Source organism: Pseudorasbora parva, chromosome 6 (assembly GCF_024679245.1).
Source record: "Pseudorasbora parva isolate DD20220531a chromosome 6, ASM2467924v1, whole genome shotgun sequence".
Lineage (NCBI taxonomy): Eukaryota > Metazoa > Chordata > Actinopteri > Cypriniformes > Gobionidae > Pseudorasbora > Pseudorasbora parva.
Window position 1 is genome coordinate 42,601,391 of NC_090177.1, and position 21,630 is coordinate 42,623,020.

General features: G+C 44.2%; 1 protein-coding gene across 1 annotated transcript; it reads left to right on the forward strand.

Annotated features, from left to right (window-relative positions):
• Nucleotides 1-2,749: 2,749 nt before the first annotated feature.
• On the forward strand, nucleotides 2,750-16,430 carry LOC137079527 (uncharacterized). Its single transcript, XM_067447478.1, has 3 exons — nucleotides 2,750-7,351; nucleotides 9,801-10,727; nucleotides 10,838-16,430. Exons 1-3 carry the CDS (start codon nucleotides 3,845-3,847, stop codon nucleotides 15,017-15,019), a joined length of 8,616 nt encoding a protein of 2,871 aa, XP_067303579.1. The 5' UTR covers nucleotides 2,750-3,844; the 3' UTR covers nucleotides 15,020-16,430.
• The last annotated feature ends 5,200 nt before the right edge of the window (nucleotides 16,431-21,630 follow it).

Here is a 21,630-nt window from a genome sequence, read left to right on the forward strand (position 1 = left end):
TGTTTTTGTTTTTATTTTCATCTTTTTCTCTGAAAAGTGTCACGGTTGTAATTTTTCTCCAAGGATGTAATCATGTCTTGAACATCATGGGGATCAGTGATCAGTTTTTTTTTTTGTTTTGTTTTTTTTGGTAACACCTTTTTTTGTTTTTTTGTTTTAGTAACAATATGCATTAATTCATGCTTAACTAATGCACAGATAATCATGAGTTAATATAATGGTGAACTAACACATTAATGATTACTACATCAGCAACTAATGAAGATTCATCATGATTAATAGATTAAGGAATCATTAAATTGTTATTAGTTAAATATGTCATAATGTATTCATTCCTTAATAACATATTAACTAATAATGCAAATTAATGTGTTCATTGCCACAAGGGCTCAAAGCCATGCATTTCAACTTCCAGTTGTCTGCTTTAATTAATCATTAGCTAATGATTTATAAAGGTTTCATTTTGTTATGACTTTACTTGTTGGGGCACATGACTATTAACTAATTCAAAATTAATTTAAAACCCATAACCACAATTACTAAATCAATTAGTTAATAGTCATGTGCCCCAACAAGTAAAGTCATAACAAAACGATACCTTTATAAATCATTAGCTAATGATTAATTAAAGCAGACAACTGGAAGTTGAAAGCCATGGCTTTCAGTTTCAGTTTTATCTGAATTGAGTTGCAGGAAATTACTATTCATCCAATTTTTTATATAGGCTATGCATTCTGTTAATCTTGTGAATTGGTAGGTTTCGTCAGGGCGTGGGGAAATATAGAGCTGAGTATCGTCAGCATAACAATGAAAACTAACGCCATGCTTCCTAATGATATCTCCCAGTGGCAGCATATACAGGGTGAAGAGCAGCGGTCCTAACACTGAGCCTTGCGGTACCCCATACTGAACTTGTGATCGGTGTGACATCTCTTCATTTACTACAAACTGATAACGTTCAGATAAGTACGATTTAAACCATGCCAAAGCAGTTCCACTAATGCCAACATAATTTTCGATTCTATTCAAAAGAATATTGTGATCGATGTGTAGTAGTAGGGGGTTTTACGATTTATTTATTTTCTTCCGCGTTCATTATCCTTTATATGAGACTGGGTGCGCATGATAATTAGGGCCAGTGTATTTAAATGTGTAGACAGGAAACCTTCGAACGTAGATTGTCATACCCGCCCCTCTTCCGGTTATCGGTGTCACTAGAGTGGAGGTAGGTGACGGAGGTGATGTACGGCTCTGCGTGGTTGTAAAGTTGTTAAAGTATGTTTCCTTGTCTCTGAAGTGATCGCTGTAGTCGTCTCAGTGACGTGCCCTGGGAGTTGCGTTAAGCGCTCATTGAAAGCTTTAAGGTACGTCGGCGATCACCGTTGTGGTGCGGGTTTTTTTATTGTTAGTTGGGTTTAATGGGGGTTATTGTGTGTTTTTAACAGGACATTCGCGAGTGTATCCTGACATCAGGGGTATGTATGAACTAGTGAATGCTCGTATTACAGAAGTAAATTTGATTGACTTGGAGTAAATCTTTGCTTGATGGTTATGTTTTGTTTTGCAGTCTCATGTGTACCACGTGATGGTAAACCCAGGTCGTGCTGCTGTTTTTCGTGATTAGATGTTTGGGTGTTTGTTGTGAATTGTTTTCATAATTTTAGTAATCTCTGTATTTCGTTTTTCTTTCTTTATTAGTGTGGTTTGTTATATTTGTATTGTAGTTTGGCCATTGCGACCAGGACCATAAGTTGTGTTGTATTCAACAGCGGATGTGCCATCTCCCTCATTGATAGCTTTGTGGTCCTATAGTGCTGCTGAGGTTGGAGGGATTTTATCCATGTACCAGCTGATTTGGTCTATTATCAGAATTTTGATTTGTTTTGTATATTTGCACTGTACTAATTTTTCTTTCCTTTCTTTTTCAAGTCAAGGGAGCACGCCGAGGGGGAAGGCTAGTCACCTGGGTGAAACACATTTGCTGTGAGTTTGATGCACCAGGGTTGGCACCTCTTGTTTTTGTTTGCTGTGCACACATAAGGGGTGGAACACTTATTTACAGCTAGGTTGCCGCCCCTGAGGTAAGCTCTAGGCTTGTTTTCTTTTTCTTTTTTTTCTTTTCATTTATTTCTTTTTGTTAATGTATTTATTTGGTGCAAACAGTGCATTGGTTTTTGTGTTCATTTATTTGATCTGATGCAGTATCTAAATCAGGCATGATTGGAGGAGTCTTTTTCTATCCATGAGCATTGATATGTTTAGTATTGTTACAATAAATGTGCTAGTGATTTATACCATGATTAAACGATGCAAGTGAAACATTTTAACTTTCTGTCTTTTAAATAAAACTCTTCATTGGTTTATTGGATGACCCAACTCTGTCTTTTCACTGCACCACCGACCTGTGTTCCTTTCTTATTTCCTTGGGTGTAATTCCCAAGGTGGCGTAGTCAGTGATATCTGGATTATACTATATAATACTGTATTACGGCCGGTTACAAACTGGCGCAGTCGGCAGGGTGGTTGCATTGTAAAAGCAGAGACGAGTATTCTGTAATTTTCTATTGTTCAACATTTTGTTTAGTTTTTTTTTCTTGTGTGTATATTTTTTTTTGAAAAACAGCAGCCGACTCTGGTTCTGAGGTGATGTTCAAGCCCTGGACTAATTGAGGTCCCTTCTGAACGAACGACTCCCCGTTTTTTTTTTTTTTTTCTTTTCTCTCCTTCTGTGTTCTTTTTTTTCTTTTTTTTTCTTCACAGTCATGGAGGATGAGCTGACACAACTTAGAGACATGGTGCTACAACTGAGAGCCGAAAATGAACGTTTGCGCCAGGAACCGTTGGCAACTGGTTCTATACCGGCCCTCTGTGACAATTCTGCAGCCAGGCCATCTACAAGTACGGATGCGGAAGGTATTAGCACTGCTACCGAGAGACTTGTTCTTATCCCACGGGATAGAAAGTGTCCTATGTTCCGAGGTAACTCCGGTATGAACATTGACGAGTGGGTTGAGGAGGCACGCGCATGTATGCGAGCCCGTCATCTGTCTCCTGTCGACCAAGCGTTCTTTTTGGTTGATCACTTGGAAGGTGAGGCCAGGGATGAAATTAAATATCGTTCAGATGCAGAGCGGAGAGATCCAGAAACTGTGATTAAAATCTTGCAAGAATTGTATGGCTGTTGTCAATCGTATGTTACTTTGCAAGAGGCTTTCTTTTCCAGGAAACAGCAAGAGGGGGAGAGTCTTCTAGAGTTTTCTTTGGCTCTGATGCGTCTTCTGCACCTGGTAAAACGTGTTGCACCAGCGGGCATGTTGAACTTTGAGGTACTGTTACGTGACCAGTTTATTGAGCATGTGTCTGATTGTTCCCTCCGCCGCATGCTAAAGCAAATGGCACGTAGTCAACCTACAGTCACTCTGTTGGATGTCAGAGGGGAGGCCATTAGGTGGGAACGGGAGGGCATGCCGGGGGGGACTCGAGGTCGTAGTCACTCTGTTCCATCGGCCTATGGCCTACAGTATGGGGTTCAAGGGGGTACCTCCACTATGTTGGGTGATGGTTCATTAGGTGCAGAACTGGGGGATCTTAAAGCTATTTTGAAACAACAACAAGATCAGCTTAACCAGTTAACCCAAAGTGTCACCCTACTCCAGAACAACCAAAGGCAGGCTAGATCGTCCCGTGATGGCCCCGTAATTTGTAGGAGATGTCAGCGTCCGGGACACTTTGCAAGGGAGTGTGATGGTGCAAGGGTTCCTTTTCGCCCCCGGTCTAATTCTGTAGCTTTATCTTCCCCATCTAGGGCTGGACCATCAGCCTCCCAACATGGGTCGGAAAACTAATGCCCACCGAACCGTTGAGCCACAGCTCGGGTGGGGCCCTTACAGGCTCTTGTGTTGCAAGTAGTGTGAGTACAGCCACAAAATTAATGTCCTCCTGTCCCCATATAGACATTCTTATGGGTGGAATTAAGGTGTCCTGCTTACTGGACACCGGCTCTATGGTGTCTACAGTTACCGAGAGTTTCTTTTTGCAACACTTTAAGACGGGGAGTTTACAGACTTGCCGGTGGCTTCAGCTTAAGGCAGCTAACGGATTGGCCATCCCTTATTTGGGATATTTAGAATTGGACGTTTTCTTGTGTGGAAGAGTCATACCGGCCTGTGGCATACTCGTAGTAAAAGACCTTCCTGGTGGGACCAGTGTCCCGGGGGTCCTTGGTATGAATGTAATTAGCAAATGCTATGAACTTTTGTTTTTTCAACATGGGCCTGCATTATTTGAGCTACCAACTGTGTCTCAGGCACCTGGTCAAGTGTTCCAAGCCTTGCAACAGTGTCACCAAGCAGGTGTCGAAACCCCGCCTGAAGTGAAGAGTGTTGTTAAATTAAGTCAGGGGAGGGTTCAGCGTATTCCAGGGGGTGTGACCAAGTTTGTCAGGGCGACATGTTCAGATCACTTGGCTGGTCGTACGGCATTATTTGAGCCTCTTGACTCGGGTTTACCTGGTGGATTGTTAGCCTCTCCCTCGTTAGTTCAGGTGTTAAGGGGTACAGTTTACGTCCCAGTTGTGAATGTAGGCACTACTGACGTTTTACTTTACGCTCGCACCCAGCTAGGTTATTTGCGTAGGGTGGATGTGGTCAGCTTGCCTAAGGGTGTAGCTGAATCAAGGGCTATTGAAGTCACTGGTCTATCTCTGAGCTCCATTCAAAGCCAAATAGATGCCCTTGACTTATCAAATATTAGTGAGGAAGAGGCTCAACGGGTTAGGACATTGCTGGTTGAATATCAGGCGGTGTTTTCAGCTCATGAGGGGGATTTGGGCTGTACCAGCCTTATATCCCATGAAATCCCCCTGTTAGATGATGTTCCGGTCCGACAGCGCTATAGGCGGTTGCCACCATCGGAATACGAGGTCGTCAAGGCCCATATCAATCAGTTACTCGAGGCGCAGGTCATTAGGGAGAGCTGCAGTCCCTATGCGTCCCCCATTGTTTTGGTGCGAAAAAAGGATGGTAGCCTTCGCCTCTGCGTGGACTACCGCCAATTAAACCACAAGACTCGTAAAGACGCTTTTCCGTTACCACGTATTGAAGAATCGTTGGACGCCCTTTCTGGGGCCCATTGGTTTTCCACTCTCGACTTAGTCAGCGGCTACAATCAAGTTCCGGTTGCCGAGAAGGATAAAGCCAAGACAGCCTTTTGTACTCCTTTTGGATTATTCGAGTTTAACCGTATGCCTTTCGGGCTCTGCAATGCCCCAAGTACATTTCAGCGCCTCATGCAACGTTTGTTTGGGGAACAGCATTGTCAATCTCTGCTACTTTACCTGGATGATGTGGTGGTCTTCTCTTCTTCCATTTCACAGCACCTGGAACGATTAGAGGGAGTGCTAAGCCGACTGGGACAGGAAGGACTCAAAGTCAAGCTAGAGAAATGCACTTTCTTCAAGCAGGAGGTTGGCTATTTAGGACATGTGATCTCCAGTGCTGGTGTCTCCACGGACCCGGGAAAAATCGAGGCGGTGGCCCAGTGGCGACGTCCAAGTCAGGTGGCAGAACTGCGCTCATTCCTTGGCTTCACCAGCTATTACCGTCGTTTCGTGGAGGGCTTCGCGAAGATGGCCGCACCCCTACATAAGTTAGTAGCAGAGTTGGCTGGTACAAAGGCTCGGAAAAAGACCGGACGGGATTTCGCTGCGGCCTGGACAGAGGCATGTGAGCAGAGCTTTGAAGGACTGAAAGCTAAACTTACCTCCACTCCAGTATTGGCTTATGCCAATTTTGCACTACCTTTTATCCTGGAAGTGGATGCTAGCCATAGTGGCTTGGGAGCAGTTTTGTCCCAAGAACAGGACGGTAAGGTCCGGCCTATAGCTTACGCCAGTCGTGGTCTCCGGCCCCCCGAACGTAATATGCTTAATTACAGTTCAATGAAATTAGAGTTTTTGGCCTTGAAATGGGCAGTTACGGAAAAATTCCGCGAGTATCTCTTGGGACAAAAATGCATAATCTACACTGACAATAATCCCTTGAGTCATCTTGTCTCTGCTAAATTAGGGGCAACAGAGCAGCGATGGGTGGCCCAACTGTCATGCTTTGATTATGAAATTCGATACCGGTCTGGTAGAGTAAATAGAAACGCTGATGCTTTATCTCGACAGTATCTACCAGAGAATTCCACTACCTCTGTTCCAGAATCCCTGCAGCAGACCAGAGTTGCACTACCATCTCAGGTAACCCAAACAGCCATCTTTGCTTTACCCCATCATTCTGCATCTGATATATGTTCTCTGCAGTGGTCAGACCCAGACATCCAAGCTATTTGGACATTTCGGAAGCAGAAGGCGTACCCTAGTTTGGTAGAGCGTCACACACTATCTACTCAGGCATTGGCGTTATTACGACACTGGGATCGTCTGGTAGAGATAGAGGGGGTATTACACCGTCGCACTCTTCGACCTAATGGGGGTGAGGAGGTATTTCAAGTAGTTCTACCAGCAGTGTTGAAGCAAGAGGTGCTCACCCAGTTACACCATGACCATGGGCATCAGGGGGTAGAACGGACTATGGATTTGGTCCGTCGACGCTGTTTTTGGCCAGGAATGGCTGCGGAGGTGAAGCGCTGGTGTCAAGAGTGCGAGAGGTGTCAAGTGGCGAAGCATACGAATCCTGCAACCCCTAGTTTCATGGGACACCTCTTGGCTTCGCGGCCCAATGAGATTTTGGCCATGGACTTCACTGTCTTGGAGCCTTCACATAATGGCCTGGAAAATGTGCTTGTAGTGACAGACATTTTTAGTAAGTTTACAGTGGCTATACCTACCCGGGACCAGAGGGCCTCTACTGTGGCCCAGGTTCTAGTGACTGAGTGGTTTTGCAAGTTCGGGGTGCCGAGTCGTCTTCACTCCGATCAAGGTCGTAGTTTCGAGAGCAACTTGATTCAACAACTTTGCGGCCTGTATGGGATTGCACGATCACGTACTACACCTTACCATCCTGCTGGCAACGGCCAATGTGAACGTTTTAATAGGACAATGCACAACCTGCTGCGTACCCTGCCTGCCTCAAGGAAGAGGGACTGGGCCTCCTGCCTCCCACAGTTAGTTTTTTGTTACAACACTACCCCACATCAGTCGACAGGCGAGTCTCCACACTTTCTGATGTTTGGTCAGGATCCCCAGCTCCCAGTAGACTTTTTGTTGGGCAGAGTGCGTGAGCCAGAGGCTGGTACAGTACACGACTGGGTTCGCGAACACGAGGCCCGGCTGCAGGTCGCATTTGAGGGGGCCAGAGAGAGACTAGCAAGCGCTGCCGCACGTCGTAAGGACTATCATGATAAGAGGGTGAAGGAAGCGCCACTGTTTGAGGGCCAGCGAGTTTACCTGCGTAATGTTGGCGTAAGGGGCCGTAACAAAATCCAAGATCATTGGAGCTCTGCTGTTTACCAGGTATTAAAGGTGCCCAAAGAGAAGGGAGTGGTGTACTCCATTGCACCAGTGAATGATCTGGGGAAGGTACGACATGTACATCGGACAATGCTGAAAGCCCAATTACAGGCAGAGCCCCAAGACATCCCTCCGGCTTGCCCATCAGTGACAGTTGTACCACCCCAGGAGGATGTTGATGATGATTTATGGCTATTAGTACCTAACACTTTGGCTTGTCCCAGCACAGAGGCAGGCCCCACGAGAGATCCCTGTGATCGTTTAACAGTACCAGAGGTTTCAAGGTGTCCGCTGGTTACGTCAGACACCCAGGGGGCAGGGCCATCGATTCCTACTGGTTTTACTGATCGTTTAGGTCCGACTTTGACTGAGGAGACTCGACCATCCTTACGACGGACAGCCCGCTCCACGGCCGGGCAACATTCTAACTTGTACCATCTTCCACAGACTGTGCAGGGGGCCGCTGGCGGGACTGTTTGCTCTTCCAGGGCTGCGCCTCAGGCCTCTCCGGCTCCGTTTAGGCCCTGGTTCTAGCCTGGTGGTAGTAATGAATAATTAACTTTGCCTCTGTGGTTACATTCAAGTTTACTTATCGTCGGGGCGCCGATAAAAGAAAGGGGGGGTGGAATGTAGTAGTAGGGGGTTTTACGATTTATTTATTTTCTTCCGCGTTCATTATCCTTTATATGAGACTGGGTGCGCATGATAATTAGGGCCAGTGTATTTAAATGTGTAGACAGGAAACCTTCGAACGTAGATTGTCATACCCGCCCCTCTTCCGGTTATCGGTGTCACTAGAGTGGAGGTAGGTGACGGAGGTGATGTACGGCTCTGCGTGGTTGTAAAGTTGTTAAAGTATGTTTCCTTGTCTCTGAAGTGATCGCTGTAGTCGTCTCAGTGACGTGCCCTGGGAGTTGCGTTAAGCGCTCATTGAAAGCTTTAAGGTACGTCGGCGATCACCGTTGTGGTGCGGGTTTTTTTATTGTTAGTTGGGTTTAATGGGGGTTATTGTGTGTTTTTAACAGGACATTCGCGAGTGTATCCTGACATCAGGGGTATGTATGAACTAGTGAATGCTCGTATTACAGAAGTAAATTTGATTGACTTGGAGTAAATCTTTGCTTGATGGTTATGTTTTGTTTTGCAGTCTCATGTGTACCACGTGATGGTAAACCCAGGTCGTGCTGCTGTTTTTCGTGATTAGATGTTTGGGTGTTTGTTGTGAATTGTTTTCATAATTTTAGTAATCTCTGTATTTCGTTTTTCTTTCTTTATTAGTGTGGTTTGTTATATTTGTATTGTAGTTTGGCCATTGCGACCAGGACCATAAGTTGTGTTGTATTCAACAGCGGATGTGCCATCTCCCTCATTGATAGCTTTGTGGTCCTATAGTGCTGCTGAGGTTGGAGGGATTTTATCCATGTACCAGCTGATTTGGTCTATTATCAGAATTTTGATTTGTTTTGTATATTTGCACTGTACTAATTTTTCTTTCCTTTCTTTTTCAAGTCAAGGGAGCACGCCGAGGGGGAAGGCTAGTCACCTGGGTGAAACACATTTGCTGTGAGTTTGATGCACCAGGGTTGGCACCTCTTGTTTTTGTTTGCTGTGCACACATAAGGGGTGGAACACTTATTTACAGCTAGGTTGCCGCCCCTGAGGTAAGCTCTAGGCTTGTTTTCTTTTTCTTTTTTTTCTTTTCATTTATTTCTTTTTGTTAATGTATTTATTTGGTGCAAACAGTGCATTGGTTTTTGTGTTCATTTATTTGATCTGATGCAGTATCTAAATCAGGCATGATTGGAGGAGTCTTTTTCTATCCATGAGCATTGATATGTTTAGTATTGTTACAATAAATGTGCTAGTGATTTATACCATGATTAAACGATGCAAGTGAAACATTTTAACTTTCTGTCTTTTAAATAAAACTCTTCATTGGTTTATTGGATGACCCAACTCTGTCTTTTCACTGCACCACCGACCTGTGTTCCTTTCTTATTTCCTTGGGTGTAATTCCCAAGGTGGCGTAGTCAGTGATATCTGGATTATACTATATAATACTGTATTACGGCCGGTTACAAACTGGCGCAGTCGGCAGGGTGGTTGCATTGTAAAAGCAGAGACGAGTATTCTGTAATTTTCTATTGTTCAACATTTTGTTTAGTTTTTTTTTCTTGTGTGTATATTTTTTTTTGAAAAACAGCAGCCGACTCTGGTTCTGAGGTGATGTTCAAGCCCTGGACTAATTGAGGTCCCTTCTGAACGAACGACTCCCCGTTTTTTTTTTTTTTTCTTTTCTCTCCTTCTGTGTTCTTTTTTTTCTTTTTTTTTCTTCACAGTCATGGAGGATGAGCTGACACAACTTAGAGACATGGTGCTACAACTGAGAGCCGAAAATGAACGTTTGCGCCAGGAACCGTTGGCAACTGGTTCTATACCGGCCCTCTGTGACAATTCTGCAGCCAGGCCATCTACAAGTACGGATGCGGAAGGTATTAGCACTGCTACCGAGAGACTTGTTCTTATCCCACGGGACAGAAAGTGTCCTATGTTCCGAGGTAACTCCGGTATGAACATTGACGAGTGGGTTGAGGAGGCACGCGCATGTATGCGAGCCCGTCATCTGTCTCCTGTCGACCAAGCGTTCTTTTTGGTTGATCACTTGGAAGGTGAGGCCAGGGATGAAATTAAATATCGTTCAGATGCAGAGCGGAGAGATCCAGAAACTGTGATTAAAATCTTGCAAGAATTGTATGGCTGTTGTCAATCGTATGTTACTTTGCAAGAGGCTTTCTTTTCCAGGAAACAGCAAGAGGGGGAGAGTCTTCTAGAGTTTTCTTTGGCTCTGATGCGTCTTCTGCACCTGGTAAAACGTGTTGCACCAGCGGGCATGTTGAACTTTGAGGTACTGTTACGTGACCAGTTTATTGAGCATGTGTCTGATTGTTCCCTCCGCCGCATGCTAAAGCAAATGGCACGTAGTCAACCTACAGTCACTCTGTTGGATGTCAGAGGGGAGGCCATTAGGTGGGAACGGGAGGGCATGCCGGGGGGGACTCGAGGTCGTAGTCACTCTGTTCCATCGGCCTATGGCCTACAGTATGGGGTTCAAGGGGGTACCTCCACTATGTTGGGTGATGGTTCATTAGGTGCAGAACTGGGGGATCTTAAAGCTATTTTGAAACAACAACAAGATCAGCTTAACCAGTTAACCCAAAGTGTCACCCTACTCCAGAACAACCAAAGGCAGGCTAGATCGTCCCGTGATGGCCCCGTAATTTGTAGGAGATGTCAGCGTCCGGGACACTTTGCAAGGGAGTGTGATGGTGCAAGGGTTCCTTTTCGCCCCCGGTCTAATTCTGTAGCTTTATCTTCCCCATCTAGGGCTGGACCATCAGCCTCCCAACATGGGTCGGAAAACTAATGCCCACCGAACCGTTGAGCCACAGCTCGGGTGGGGCCCTTACAGGCTCTTGTGTTGCAAGTAGTGTGAGTACAGCCACAAAATTAATGTCCTCCTGTCCCCATATAGACATTCTTATGGGTGGAATTAAGGTGTCCTGCTTACTGGACACCGGCTCTATGGTGTCTACAGTTACCGAGAGTTTCTTTTTGCAACACTTTAAGACGGGGAGTTTACAGACTTGCCGGTGGCTTCAGCTTAAGGCAGCTAACGGATTGGCCATCCCTTATTTGGGATATTTAGAATTGGACGTTTTCTTGTGTGGAAGAGTCATACCGGCCTGTGGCATACTCGTAGTAAAAGACCTTCCTGGTGGGACCAGTGTCCCGGGGGTCCTTGGTATGAATGTAATTAGCAAATGCTATGAACTTTTGTTTTTTCAACATGGGCCTGCATTATTTGAGCTACCAACTGTGTCTCAGGCACCTGGTCAAGTGTTCCAAGCCTTGCAACAGTGTCACCAAGCAGGTGTCGAAACCCCGCCTGAAGTGAAGAGTGTTGTTAAATTAAGTCAGGGGAGGGTTCAGCGTATTCCAGGGGGTGTGACCAAGTTTGTCAGGGCGACATGTTCAGATCACTTGGCTGGTCGTACGGCATTATTTGAGCCTCTTGACTCGGGTTTACCTGGTGGATTGTTAGCCTCTCCCTCGTTAGTTCAGGTGTTAAGGGGTACAGTTTACGTCCCAGTTGTGAATGTAGGCACTACTGACGTTTTACTTTACGCTCGCACCCAGCTAGGTTATTTGCGTAGGGTGGATGTGGTCAGCTTGCCTAAGGGTGTAGCTGAATCAAGGGCTATTGAAGTCACTGGTCTATCTCTGAGCTCCATTCAAAGCCAAATAGATGCCCTTGACTTATCAAATATTAGTGAGGAAGAGGCTCAACGGGTTAGGACATTGCTGGTTGAATATCAGGCGGTGTTTTCAGCTCATGAGGGGGATTTGGGCTGTACCAGCCTTATATCCCATGAAATCCCCCTGTTAGATGATGTTCCGGTCCGACAGCGCTATAGGCGGTTGCCACCATCGGAATACGAGGTCGTCAAGGCCCATATCAATCAGTTACTCGAGGCGCAGGTCATTAGGGAGAGCTGCAGTCCCTATGCGTCCCCCATTGTTTTGGTGCGAAAAAAGGATGGTAGCCTTCGCCTCTGCGTGGACTACCGCCAATTAAACCACAAGACTCGTAAAGACGCTTTTCCGTTACCACGTATTGAAGAATCGTTGGACGCCCTTTCTGGGGCCCATTGGTTTTCCACTCTCGACTTAGTCAGCGGCTACAATCAAGTTCCGGTTGCCGAGAAGGATAAAGCCAAGACAGCCTTTTGTACTCCTTTTGGATTATTCGAGTTTAACCGTATGCCTTTCGGGCTCTGCAATGCCCCAAGTACATTTCAGCGCCTCATGCAATGTTTGTTTGGGGAACAGCATTGTCAATCTCTGCTACTTTACCTGGATGATGTGGTGGTCTTCTCTTCTTCCATTTCACAGCACCTGGAACGATTAGAGGGAGTGCTAAGCCGACTGGGACAGGAAGGACTCAAAGTCAAGCTAGAGAAATGCACTTTCTTCAAGCAGGAGGTTGGCTATTTAGGACATGTGATCTCCAGTGCTGGTGTCTCCACGGACCCGGGAAAAATCGAGGCGGTGGCCCAGTGGCGACGTCCAAGTCAGGTGGCAGAACTGCGCTCATTCCTTGGCTTCACCAGCTATTACCGTCGTTTCGTGGAGGGCTTCGCGAAGATGGCCGCACCCCTACATAAGTTAGTAGCAGAGTTGGCTGGTACAAAGGCTCGGAAAAAGACCGGACGGGATTTCGCTGCGGCCTGGACAGAGGCATGTGAGCAGAGCTTTGAAGGACTGAAAGCTAAACTTACCTCCACTCCAGTATTGGCTTATGCCAATTTTGCACTACCTTTTATCCTGGAAGTGGATGCTAGCCATAGTGGCTTGGGAGCAGTTTTGTCCCAAGAACAGGACGGTAAGGTCCGGCCTATAGCTTACGCCAGTCGTGGTCTCCGGCCCCCCGAACGTAATATGCTTAATTACAGTTCAATGAAATTAGAGTTTTTGGCCTTGAAATGGGCAGTTACGGAAAAATTCCGCGAGTATCTCTTGGGACAAAAATGCATAATCTACACTGACAATAATCCCTTGAGTCATCTTGTCTCTGCTAAATTAGGGGCAACAGAGCAGCGATGGGTGGCCCAACTGTCATGCTTTGATTATGAAATTCGATACCGGTCTGGTAGAGTAAATAGAAACGCTGATGCTTTATCTCGACAGTATCTACCAGAGAATTCCACTACCTCTGTTCCAGAATCCCTGCAGCAGACCAGAGTTGCACTACCATCTCAGGTAACCCAAACAGCCATCTTTGCTTTACCCCATCATTCTGCATCTGATATATGTTCTCTGCAGTGGTCAGACCCAGACATCCAAGCTATTTGGACATTTCGGAAGCAGAAGGCGTACCCTAGTTTGGTAGAGCGTCACACACTATCTACTCAGGCATTGGCGTTATTACGACACTGGGATCGTCTGGTAGAGATAGAGGGGGTATTACACCGTCGCACTCTTCGACCTAATGGGGGTGAGGAGGTATTTCAAGTAGTTCTACCAGCAGTGTTGAAGCAAGAGGTGCTCACCCAGTTACACCATGACCATGGGCATCAGGGGGTAGAACGGACTATGGATTTGGTCCGTCGACGCTGTTTTTGGCCAGGAATGGCTGCGGAGGTGAAGCGCTGGTGTCAAGAGTGCGAGAGGTGTCAAGTGGCGAAGCATACGAATCCTGCAACCCCTAGTTTCATGGGACACCTCTTGGCTTCGCGGCCCAATGAGATTTTGGCCATGGACTTCACTGTCTTGGAGCCTTCACATAATGGCCTGGAAAATGTGCTTGTAGTGACAGACATTTTTAGTAAGTTTACAGTGGCTATACCTACCCGGGACCAGAGGGCCTCTACTGTGGCCCAGGTTCTAGTGACTGAGTGGTTTTGCAAGTTCGGGGTGCCGAGTCGTCTTCACTCCGATCAAGGTCGTAGTTTCGAGAGCAACTTGATTCAACAACTTTGCGGCCTGTATGGGATTGCACGATCACGTACTACACCTTACCATCCTGCTGGCAACGGCCAATGTGAACGTTTTAATAGGACAATGCACAACCTGCTGCGTACCCTGCCTGCCTCAAGGAAGAGGGACTGGGCCTCCTGCCTCCCACAGTTAGTTTTTTGTTACAACACTACCCCACATCAGTCGACAGGCGAGTCTCCACACTTTCTGATGTTTGGTCAGGATCCCCAGCTCCCAGTAGACTTTTTGTTGGGCAGAGTGCGTGAGCCAGAGGCTGGTACAGTACACGACTGGGTTCGCGAACACGAGGCCCGGCTGCAGGTCGCATTTGAGGGGGCCAGAGAGAGACTAGCAAGCGCTGCCGCACGTCGTAAGGACTATCATGATAAGAGGGTGAAGGAAGCGCCACTGTTTGAGGGCCAGCGAGTTTACCTGCGTAATGTTGGCGTAAGGGGCCGTAACAAAATCCAAGATCATTGGAGCTCTGCTGTTTACCAGGTATTAAAGGTGCCCAAAGAGAAGGGAGTGGTGTACTCCATTGCACCAGTGAATGATCTGGGGAAGGTACGACATGTACATCGGACAATGCTGAAAGCCCAATTACAGGCAGAGCCCCAAGACATCCCTCCGGCTTGCCCATCAGTGACAGTTGTACCACCCCAGGAGGATGTTGATGATGATTTATGGCTATTAGTACCTAACACTTTGGCTTGTCCCAGCACAGAGGCAGGCCCCACGAGAGATCCCTGTGATCGTTTAACAGTACCAGAGGTTTCAAGGTGTCCGCTGGTTACGTCAGACACCCAGGGGGCAGGGCCATCGATTCCTACTGGTTTTACTGATCGTTTAGGTCCGACTTTGACTGAGGAGACTCGACCATCCTTACGACGGACAGCCCGCTCCACGGCCGGGCAACATTCTAACTTGTACCATCTTCCACAGACTGTGCAGGGGGCCGCTGGCGGGACTGTTTGCTCTTCCAGGGCTGCGCCTCAGGCCTCTCCGGCTCCGTTTAGGCCCTGGTTCTAGCCTGGTGGTAGTAATGAATAATTAACTTTGCCTCTGTGGTTACATTCAAGTTTACTTATCGTCGGGGCGCCGATAAAAGAAAGGGGGGGTGGAATGTAGTAGTAGGGGGTTTTACGATTTATTTATTTTCTTCCGCGTTCATTATCCTTTATATGAGACTGGGTGCGCATGATAATTAGGGCCAGTGTATTTAAATGTGTAGACAGGAAACCTTCGAACGTAGATTGTCATACCCGCCCCTCTTCCGGTTATCGGTGTCACTAGAGTGGAGGTAGGTGACGGAGGTGATGTACGGCTCTGCGTGGTTGTAAAGTTGTTAAAGTATGTTTCCTTGTCTCTGAAGTGATCGCTGTAGTCGTCTCAGTGACGTGCCCTGGGAGTTGCGTTAAGCGCTCATTGAAAGCTTTAAGGTACGTCGGCGATCACCGTTGTGGTGCGGGTTTTTTTATTGTTAGTTGGGTTTAATGGGGGTTATTGTGTGTTTTTAACAGGACATTCGCGAGTGTATCCTGACATCAGGGGTATGTATGAACTAGTGAATGCTCGTATTACAGAAGTAAATTTGATTGACTTGGAGTAAATCTTTGCTTGATGGTTATGTTTTGTTTTGCAGTCTCATGTGTACCACGTGATGGTAAACCCAGGTCGTGCTGCTGTTTTTCGTGATTAGATGTTTGGGTGTTTGTTGTGAATTGTTTTCATAATTTTAGTAATCTCTGTATTTCGTTTTTCTTTCTTTATTAGTGTGGTTTGTTATATTTGTATTGTAGTTTGGCCATTGCGACCAGGACCATAAGTTGTGTTGTATTCAACAGCGGATGTGCCATCTCCCTCATTGATAGCTTTGTGGTCCTATAGTGCTGCTGAGGTTGGAGGGATTTTATCCATGTACCAGCTGATTTGGTCTATTATCAGAATTTTGATTTGTTTTGTATATTTGCACTGTACTAATTTTTCTTTCCTTTCTTTTTCAAGTCAAGGGAGCACGCCGAGGGGGAAGGCTAGTCACCTGGGTGAAACACATTTGCTGTGAGTTTGATGCACCAGGGTTGGCACCTCTTGTTTTTGTTTGCTGTGCACACATAAGGGGTGGAACACTTATTTACAGCTAGGTTGCCGCCCCTGAGGTAAGCTCTAGGCTTGTTTTCTTTTTCTTTTTTTTCTTTTCATTTATTTCTTTTTGTTAATGTATTTATTTGGTGCAAACAGTGCATTGGTTTTTGTGTTCATTTATTTGATCTGATGCAGTATCTAAATCAGGCATGATTGGAGGAGTCTTTTTCTATCCATGAGCATTGATATGTTTAGTATTGTTACAATAAATGTGCTAGTGATTTATACCATGATTAAACGATGCAAGTGAAACATTTTAACTTTCTGTCTTTTAAATAAAACTCTTCATTGGTTTATTGGATGACCCAACTCTGTCTTTTCACTGCACCACCGACCTGTGTTCCTTTCTTATTTCCTTGGGTGTAATTCCCAAGGTGGCGTAGTCAGTGATATCTGGATTATACTATATAATACTGTATTACGGCCGGTTACAGATGGTATCGAATGCAGCGCTAAGATCGAGTAACACTAATAGAGAGACACAACCACGATCAGATGATAAGAGTAAATCATTTGTAACTCTGATTAGAGCAGTCTCAGTACTATGATACGGTCTAAATCCTGACTGGAAATCCTCACATATACCATTTCTTTCTAAAAAGGAACATAATTGTGAAGACACAGCCTTTTCTATTTTTGATAGAAACGGTAGATTCGAGATTGGCCTGTAATTGACTAGTTGATCAAGTTGCATTTTTTTTAATAAGTGGTTTAATTATAGCCAACTTAAAAGTTTTCTGTACATATCCTAATGTCAAAGATGAATTAATGATATTAAGCAGAGGATCTATGACCTCTGGAAGCATCTCTTTTAATAGCCTAGTCGGTATAGGGTCAAGCATACATGTTGTTGATTTTGATGATTTAACAAGTTTAGCCAATTCTTCTCCTCCTATAGTAGTGAATGAGTGTAATTTTTCCTCAGTGACACTACAATGCTCTGTCTGAAGTGATACTGTAATAGACGGCTGCATGGTTATAATTTTATTTATAATATTATCAATCTTACTAGTAAAGAAGTTCATAAAGTCATTACTGCTGTTACAAACATCAGAAGTTGAAACTTTATATTTGGTTATTTTAGCCACGGTATCGAATAAATACCTAGAGTTGTGTTTTTTTTCGAGATGAGAAATAAGCAGATCTAGCAGTTTTTATGGCCTTTCAGTATGCCATCATGCTCTCTTTCCACAAATTGCGAAAAACCTCCAGTTTTGTTTTCTTCCAGCTGCGCTCCATTTTTCTGGCTGCTGTTTTAAGGGCCCATGTGTGCTCGTTGTAGCATGGCGTTGGATTATTTTCTTTAATCTTCTTTAAACGCCGGGGAGCAACTATGTCTAAAGTGCTGGAAAAGAGAGAGTCAGAGAGGCTATCTGTAGTGCTGAGGAGATGGGACTGATGAGGAAGATTATGTACAAAGCAATCTCTAGTAGCAGCGGTTATCGTCCTGCCATATTTGAAGCGAGGGGATGGCTTTGCAGCCTTAGGTAAATTAAGTATACATGATATTAGGTAATGATCTGAGATGTCATCGCTCTGCTGCAGAATTTCAATGGAATCAACATTTATTCCATGTGACATCATTAGATCTAATGTACGATTAAGGCGCTGAGTGGGTGCTGATACATGTTGTATAACTCTAACCCTTTTTTCTAAGAGTGTGTGGCAGTTATGGCCCTGATTTTGACATTTTCATTGCACAGCAAACACTCCAGTGTTAAATTAACTCTCCTCAGAGTTTATATGGCTCCACACTCAAGAGTGTTAAAAGTAACTCTGAAGAAGTGTTAAAGATAATGAGATAATTAAGAGATTATAGCTAGTAGCAACAGGGCTGCTACACTGAAAAAAATGACTTTGTGGTATGGTAAAATCTATTACATTAATTCATGTAATTATTACATTGTAAAATCAAGTTTAAGTTGGAACTATATATCTTAAGTAAAATGTACACAGCCTATTCATGTAACAACTTAACTGAGAAAAAAGAGTAAATTTTATCATATATTTACAAATAATATTTAATGTTTTATAGTCACAGCACATTCACCTAAAATATTAAGTAAATTTTAATCTGAAAAGCAAAGTGCATTTGAAAATGCGCACAGATTTTTCGCAAAGATCCCAGTTGTTCAGTGGTGGCAGAGACGGTCATTTTGGGATGTTGCTTTTATGTGGCTGACTTATTCTCAATAAGTTTTAACTTTTCACTGAACGTGAGTTTTAATCACAATAACGGAAGCCAATGCTACATAAGTTCTTATTGAGAATTAATAGAGTTTTTTTTATGTCACCATTATGGCGATTAGTGTTTTCTTTAGTTGGGCAGTTTGATGACTTTTTAATGTTAGTGTTTCTCTGACTGCTGTGACTGAGTTTGCTATGGCAAGAAAAGCAGAGAAAACATGATCAGATGCTTTTGGCCGCTTGATGATCAGAATATGATCATTGTGTAGTGGCTTAATTCACCAATCTTATACGTGAATATGAGCAATATACTATTAACCTTGTTTTATTCTAGAAAAGATCCAGCACAGTTTTAACCAGAAAAGTTGAATACATTTTATAACAGACTGTACACTAAGCACTTTGAACTCCTGCAAGCTTTTCTCACACACAGATATCAAGATTCAGCCTAAGAATCTCAACAATGGTGACATGCTTCATGCCACAATGCATTCTGGGAGCATCATGCAAAACTAAAAAATATCAGCAATGTTCACTTGGGTTTGTAATTGGATGCAATGGTAATCTGAGTGAAAGTTACAATCTATAGATGAGTATTGCCAGTGCAATTTACTTGTGTATTTTACATAAAAAAATAAGTGGTTCTAGTAAGTAAATATTACTTAGAATAGCCCGAGTAAAGATTACAAGCACTTTCTGTGTGGAAAAAGTTTCCTAGCTTTTTTTAAGTAAATGTCACTCCAAATTTTTTTCAGTGTATAATCAATAAAGTAAACCTAACTCAAAGAGTAGGCTCTAAATGACACCAGTGATTCAGCTCATGATGATGTCCACACATAACCATCAACACTCGGTCACATTTTCTCTGGACTTGTATAGCTGCTTTGAAGCAGACAGACAAAGACTAATGTCATAAAGTCAAGTGCCCTACTAAAGCAAACACTGATCTCCATAATGGTGACTTAAATATTGTGACTCTTTTCTTCAGTGAATCTGCTTGTTATCATCAGGTGTCTTCACTAATGGTCAATCATCACTTAATTAATCTCTTAATTATCTCATTACCTTTAACACTTCTTCAGAGTTACTTTTAACACTCTTGAGTGTGGAGCCAAATAAACTCTGAGGAGAGTTAATTTAACACTGGAGTTTTTGCTGTGTGTTTACATCACAAAAGCAGGGGTTTTAACAGATCCCCTGTATATTTAAACGTGAAGGAGCATTAACCTTTTAGGGTAACTTATTGGACATTTAATTTCCAAACTGTGATTTGTACTGTACAGTAATGAAATGTTGCCTGATTCACTTTGATTTGTTTTGGGAATAACTGAATGTGGTTTCAGTAGCACTCACTGTACATTTCACTTTAAACTTTAATGAATGGGAATATAAAGAAACAATAAAATTAACATTGAAATTCTCCAAAATAATAATGAATTACAGTGAAAAACAAAAATGAAATACAATTACTCAGTACTGCACACCCCTGGGTAGCACACACGCTTGTGCTGTAAGAGCCATTGACTCATGGATATGCAGCTTTGAGTCTGGACTGTGTCATATTCTGGTCCCATTTCCCAACTCTCTAGACACTGCTCTATATGTAAAGGCACAAAAGCCCATAAAAAAGACACTAACCTTTGACTTCTCTGGGGACTGCTAATGTAAGCATCTGTTTAGCTTCTGCTTTCTGACCGTCTCAGTTCAAGGGATTAGGTTTCCTGCAGTGGACCTACTAAAAAGAGAGAGAGAGAGAGAGAGAGAGAGAGAGAGAGAGAGAGAGAGAGAGAGAGAGAGAGAGAGAGAGAGAGAGAGAGAGAGAGAGAGAGAGAGAGAGAGAGAGAGAGAGAGAGAGAGAGAGAGAGAGAGAGAGAGAGAGAGAGAGAGAGAGAGAGGTGGATTGGCAGAGTATCTGACCACATTTACACCTGATAGAAGAATGTGTTTTCAGTGATCCCATCACAAGGTTCAGCCAAGTGCTTTTCACATGCGTCTCCTGTAACCACTTCGGATTTCGTCCATATACCCTCTCCTTAACTTTTGTCACACATTACATAGCTTTTGAGTATGGTGCACAAAAGATTGAATGAACCCATGTTAGGCGGCTTATGAGCAAGAAGAAAAGGCAAATGAAAAGAGAATTGTTTTTTTTGGTAAAACACAGCAAAGAATTACAGCTCTCAGCCTTAAGTATGGCTGCACAATTAATCAAAATAAACTCAAAATCACGATAGAGCCGAATGCAATTATTCACCGTAAAATCCATCAGCTGTTCTTACTAATAGTTTTAGTTGACTTTACTTAATGTCTTAACGTAAATAGTTAACATCTAGTAATCTATACTATTCACATACTGTGTCGACATATAAAACCTTTAAGATAAAAAGTTAAGATGAATCGATTGGTTTAAGTGCCATTGAGAAAAAAACTCCCCATTATCAGTGTTCCCTTTGGTTGGGCACTTGAACTTCATTCATATTATTGTAATTCTCTTTAAATCGCAATTCTTTTGTTTCAAGGGAAGAGAAGTAAGAAAATAAATAGAAAAGAGAAGTAATAAATAGGTTGATTTTAAAAGTTGACCTCACTTCTGACTGAATAATTAACTAAGCTTTGTCAGCACAACATATGTGGGATTGAATGATTGCACTCGAACATGTCCGCTATGGTTTCGGACACCACTACAAATGGCTGTCCCCTCAGTGTCCTATTATGCCCTTGTTAAAAATAAAATCAAAATGAAGTGAGTTCTTAGAATAAGCTGAATGATACTGTGGCAGGGTGAAGGATCACGCAACAATGAAATTGGTGCAAAGCCCCCAGAGGGTGGATTTATTTGTATGAACCGTGACAAACGTGGTGTGTTTAGGTGCAGGTGCGCTGTGGATGTCCTTCTTCCGGGTGCCCTGGTGCTAGCGGTGACGTGGGTGCGGCGAGGTGGCCGGAGCGTCACAGGCTGCAGTCTGGGTGAGAGAGAGAGACAAAGGTTAGCGTAGTGCTGCATGGAGATCGTGCTCAAACTGGTGTCCCAGAGTGAAGGCCTTTATGTCCGGGCCTGATGGCCTGCAGCTGTGACGATCCGGCCCGTGCTGATCGTTTGCAGGTGTTTGCAATGAGTTGCCAGGGCGACGCTGATGAGAGCTCGGGAGACTTGTCACACTCCCCCCCCCTAACCGTCGCGCTGGTCCTGTAATTAAAGTTAGTGGTGTACCTTGGGGAACATAGGGGTGGGCGGGGAGTGCGCCCTGTCTCCGAGCCTCTGGGACCCGATAGGGCCGCCGCCTCACGATGACCCCTGGTGGCGTTCGGAC